Genomic DNA, 6,000 nt, shown 5'->3' on the forward strand with positions numbered 1-6,000 from the left:
AATACTAAACTGTTAGAGATATGAGCAAGTTACTCATAAAGAAAAAAAAAAGAACCAGCACTGTAAATTGTGCTCTGTGGAGAGGTACTTACATAAAGAAAACATAGCAGTCAAATAAAGTGACTGAAGAATGACATAATTCCCAAACTTTCTTTAAAATAAATGTATGGGAATTGGGACATAATGAGAATCTGGCACAAAACGAATATTGATAGACTGAAGCCATCAAAGCATTACAAGTACTAGAGGAGTGATGATTTCAAAGAATGAAAGGCATTTTAAGGTCATTTGTGAAATAAAAATGCGAGAGAAAAGCTGGGTTATTAAACATAACAAGTTGGCACTTAAGTCATTCTGACGAAAAAGTGAAAATGATATTCTGATATTTTTGATAATGAAGAAAGAGATATACAGCTTACTTTGACCCACATTTTTATCACAAAATGTCATAAAACCAGAAAGGAAAATTTTCCTGTGTTCTGTGACATACACACAGACTTCATCACTGACCACCACCTTCTACAATTGCTGTGAGAAGCAACTACCAAAACTTTATGCAAACACATCAGGCCCTGTCCTAGTTGACCTTTACAATCTACTTTTCTTACCGCATGCAGACTGCACTTGGAAAGACTGTGTGTATGTGTGTGTGTATATATATGTGTATATATATATATATATATATATATATATATATATATTATCATAGTTGCCAACCTTTGAAGATTGGCCTGTGGGAGTCTCGGCGTGGATGTTGGCGTTAGGGGTCGGGGCTCAGCGATTCACATCATGTTGGCCCTGCCCCCTGTGAAGTAATGATGCGTCATTTTACCACGGTGGGTAGCCCAAAATGATGGAGGCTTCAAATCTGTCCACATCAGTATATTCCGGGAGAGTTGGCAAGTATGATGTGTGTGTGTGTGTGTGTATATATATATATATATATATATAATGTGTTAACCCGTGCATGATACTTATGCATTCTAGTCAAATCAAGCTACTTAAGGTGTTAAAAAGGTCTCCTCAGGGGAAGAGCGTTACTTCCCGATGCAAGCGCCCTTTTTTAATGTGGTTTTGTCCACATGTCAACACCTCATCATTTTTCTCCATCACCTCATCCTTCATCTTTATCACCACATCTATCCAGATGTCTATCTAGACACAGGGATCTCTCTCAGCGGTCCTGAGTATCACACTCCTCTCGCTCTGTCACCCCCGGCAACCACCAACCACTCCCCACTGTCACCCCCGGCAACCACCAACCACTCCCAACTGTCACTTCTCCTTCAAGAAATATATACATATTTTTTTTAAATCTTTATAAACACTTTTAACAATTAACAAATTAAATTAACAAATTAAAAACATCTTAGTATACCAAATTTCAGCCATTTCTGAGGTTTTTTTTCCAAACACATTAAGAATTTAGTAGGTCAGTGTATAACTCCGCCCAGCAGGTGGCGCTGCAGCTTGGGGTTTTTTTCCACACACAGACACACGCCACTAGGCTTTTATTTTATATATAATATATATAATGCCCTGCAATCACCAAATACGGGTGGGGTACGTTAAAACGTCACTGTGAATCCCGACAACGTTTTAATCGACAGGGGAATCACGATGGCTCTAATCCCTACAGTACTGAAATTGACTACTTACCAGATGTCAGACCTGGAGTTTTTCCGGACTTTGAAATCACCATGCAGTGTGGAATCCGAATGAGCTAAACACCTACACTATGAAATGACGTCTATTGCTATGGACAGACTGAAAATGCCTGTTTTAAAGTGGCAATACCCGGACCCCACGCCTGTATTACATTATCCAGGCGTGGGGAGGAGGGAAATGTATAAACTAGTCTAGGGGGCAACAAAGTTAAATCCAAGACAGTATGTGAATTCTCTGGCCAGTTATCTCTGATTTTTCATAGTTTTTCACCATTGAGGTACTGATTTCTTATTAATTACATTGCCATCTTTGTATTATTCCTCCCAATTGTAATGAGTTTTATAAGTAAATCATTAATCCAGTGTTTCATCAATCTTATATTATACACAAATTCATAAAATTAGATGTAATAAAACATGAGCCAAACAAATCAAAAATGTAAAAAAATGTTTTTGTAGGATAAAGATCAAAGTGAGGAAGGTATAGAAATAAAAGGGCACAGTAGATAAAATTATATTGTCTTAAAGAATGTTGGATTATATTACTGTTCCTCTCCCTGGGTACTCTTTATTTGCAGAGATCATAAAGTTAATGTGAAGCAGTCATGTACTGCATCCAGGAAATATCTATATATTTACCTTTTATGACAGTTGCTTTATTACATGGCATGCATGAAATACTCTCGCATTATCTTAGTTTACTTTCATGAATAATGTAAGAATAATCATCTAGGCTTGCTAGGCGATCGGCTTTCTTTAATATTTTGCTGTGCACTCTCCTAACACAGATATAATAGTAATGCAATCACAAATAAGTTACATTGCAAACGCCTCACAAAAAAACATATAAATATCTTTCTATCACCAAATCTGTCTATGTAGATCAAGCTCTACCCACACACACGCCTTCTATTTTCACGTTACCATCATTTTGTTGCAGGATAACTAATATTCTTAAACTTTAGGCGATCTGCCCTCAATTTAACAATTTTTAGCAGTCTGTCATGTTCTGGAGATCTGTTTTATGAAGACATGACAGTGGAATGTTTATATATATTTATTTTATTAATATTTTTTTTAAATGATATAACAAAGTGAGTCATATACAAGCAAAATACTTAACAATAATGGGGGGTGGAGGTCATAAAGGAAGAGAACGTGCAAGGAAGCCATCCCGCAAGATACTATAGAAATAAAGCATTGTACTAACAGTTACCTCGCACCATGTATTATAACAGCATCACACAAAATAGTGAGAGTGAATGGAATTGCTACCTTAAATGCATCTTGAAGAAAGATGACTATTATAGTACTGGGAAAATGAGTGTTGTCTTTGACTGTGAGGTTATCAATCAACCTCAACCTTTTATTCACAACACACCATCTCCTATGTTTACATTATCTGCTCTTCCATTGCCATCAGGTTATCAACTGACTTCACCTCTTTTTTTTTTTACAACATACCACCTTCTTTGTAAGTAGCAAAGCTGTTGTAGCATTGAAGGGTTATTTCACATATTGAGGGGTTTCTCCATACCTGTTTCCCAGACCAGTATGGGGGGTGAGCAAGCAGTTGTGTTTCTTTGACACCCCAACTTTTTGTGTAATACAGCAGTTTCTATACTCTCCTCTGCTGGGGGATCAATCATCATCAACATTTATTTAGCGTCAGAAAATTCCGTAGCGCTTTAAAATTGGGAACAAACCGTAATGAAACAATACTGGGTAACACATACAGACAGAGAGGTAAGAGGGCCCTGCTTACAATCTATGGGACAATGGGGCATGCTGAAGATCTGTAGGAGAATGTCAGGAGAGGAAGGATCCAAAGCATTAACTGAAATGTCAGACTGGATGAACTCAGCTCTCTTCTAATCTTTTGCCAATGTATCGCCCTCTCCTGCCTGTCTCATACAGAAATACTCAATGGGCCCTATTGTAAGTGTGTGAGACACCTACATCTGGCAATTTTGGGAATCCCAGGGAAGAGACCATTACAATGTACCAGTATGACCAAATATATTAGAAAGTTAACATGTTGATTGGAACAGATAGATATATTCATAGAAACTGTTTATGTAGGTTGATTGCATGAGAGATGCAGGTGAACCTCTTTGGGTGACATTTTATTTTGACATTTTCTTGATTGACAGTTTTTAATAGAACTTGTTTGTTTTTTGTTTTCTAGATTCTGTAACACAACACAAGCTACATCCTCTAGAAGACTACCTCTTGGAGCAGTGAGATTGTCCATGTCTAGTTATAACTGACTCTCTAGAACTCGATTTTGAAACACAAATGTGAATAAATGAAATTGCTGCTTTAATAATTGGGTCATATCCAATGAAATATTTCATTGTATGTATGCTTTTATTTTTTAACTTTTTGAAGATTAAAGACAACTTCTCAACTGGATGTAAAATATTTTAATTTTGCTGACTAATAAAATACATAAAAAGAGGAGACTGATACCATAATTTATATGATAAATGGTTGTTCTCTTAATCTGTCCATTGGGAATGATGTTATTCATCTAATAGCAATCTAGAAGCACTGCGATCATGGGTAACATTGTACATGAACTCATTCTGTCTTTAGAAATTATTTGTAGCAACTTACATAATATTAGCACATTAAGACACATGAAGAAATCTGAATATGTACACCACAGCAACAAAAAATAAAGACACAAATAACAAATTCCAAACATAGCTAAATCGGCAATATAAAAAAACAACAACTGTAGTAACATTTACTTCTGTGATTGCCATTCAAATGGAGCATCATGCTCTGAATACTCACTGGGTAATACTTGCATTCAATATTGACATGTAACTGTTTTGTTTAAAAGTGACCACTCCTGTAACAGAGATGCTTATTTGAACTATGATGGATCACTTTTTACTTTTTGTCATTACGTTTGCTTCTATAGCACTTCGTACAAGCAGAAGACTGATGAAACAGTCTGCCTCTAGGTAACAGATTTGCCATGTAAACCTTAGCCATGATGCTCTGTAATAAACTCTGCTCCATCTTTAGTCTGATTTCCAGGCAATGACAAAATTAAAGCCTTTGACTGTGAAAGATAAGCAACCAATGGTTATGCACTGTAATCCCATGCATGGGGTGTCAGTTGTGATATATTGCTGTATATATATATTTGATATATTGTTAAGTCCACTGAGTGCCCGTTTTATTAGGTACATGTTTCTAGTACTGAGCAGAAACCTTCCTTTGCTCCCAGTACAGCTTGAATTCTTGGTAGCATGGATTCAATAAGGTATTGAATACATTCCTTAGAGGTTCTGGTCCATGTTAACATGATAGTCACATAGTTGCTGCAGATTTGACAACTGCACATTCATGCTGCAAAATCTCCTGTTCCACTACATTCCAAAGGTGCTCTGTTGGATTGAGATCTGGTGACTGTGGAGGCCATTGGAGTACACTGAAACCATTGTTATGTCCATGGAACCATCTTGAGATGACGTGTGCATTGTGACAAGGTTTGATTGATTAAATTGTTGCCATAAAGAGATGCACATGGTCAGCAACAATATCCAAGTAATACTCATCTGATAATAAGAACTCTAATATTGCCAAGAAAACATTTCCTGTACCATTGACACAACAGGATGGATTCAGGTTTTTTACGCCAAATTCTGACTATCATCTGTGTCACAACAGAAATCGAGATTTGTCAAACCAAGCAACATTTTTTTTAAAATCTTCAACTGTCCACTGTACCATGTCCAATGTAGCCTCAGTTTCCTGTTTGCAGCAGACATGAGTAGAACTTGATGTGGTCTGCTGCTTTTGTCCATTCTTATCAAAGTTCGACATGCGTTCAGAGATGCTCTTCGGCATACCACTGTTGTAATGCATAGTTATTTGAGTTACTGTCACCTTCCTGTCAGCTTAAGCCAGTCTGGTCATTCTCCTCTGACCTCTCTCATTAACAAGATGTTTTCACCCTCAGAACTGCAGCTCACTTGATGTTTTTTTGTTTTGTGCACCATTCTCTAGAGTAGGTTCTAAGATACTCAAAGCACCTGTCTGGCACCAACAATCATTCCACAGTGAATGTCCGTTTTCCACATCTCTTGCTCATGCTTGTGTTTGGTCTGAACAACTGAACATCTTGACCATGTCTGCATGTCTTTATGCATTGAGTTGCTGCCAAGATAAACAAAACCCAGAAGTTTACACCCTCAGTGGGGCACAGTGTTTTTTGCACACAATCTACTTTACAACTTCAGTGCAGTTTAGCACTTAAAACTTCAATCCCACATAGACCTATTAAAAATTAGCAAGTTAAGTACCTTTTACGTTT

At 37.0% G+C, this 6,000-nt stretch overlaps 1 protein-coding gene across 1 annotated transcript in view; it reads left to right on the forward strand.

Annotated features, from left to right (window-relative positions):
• MCPH1 (microcephalin 1) overlaps nt 1-4,127 on the forward strand; it is a 274,703-nt gene extending 270,576 nt beyond the window's left edge. The window contains exon 14 of the mRNA XM_075202484.1: nt 3,856-4,127. Within this exon, the coding sequence (XP_075058585.1) occupies nt 3,856-3,911 (56 nt within the window). The 3' untranslated portion in view covers nt 3,912-4,127. The remainder of the gene's footprint in view (nt 1-3,855) is intronic.
• The last annotated feature ends 1,873 nt before the right edge of the window (nt 4,128-6,000 follow it).

The sequence above is a fragment of the Mixophyes fleayi genome, chromosome 3 (genome assembly GCF_038048845.1).
Source record: "Mixophyes fleayi isolate aMixFle1 chromosome 3, aMixFle1.hap1, whole genome shotgun sequence".
In the NCBI taxonomy this organism is placed as follows: domain Eukaryota; kingdom Metazoa; phylum Chordata; class Amphibia; order Anura; family Limnodynastidae; genus Mixophyes; species Mixophyes fleayi.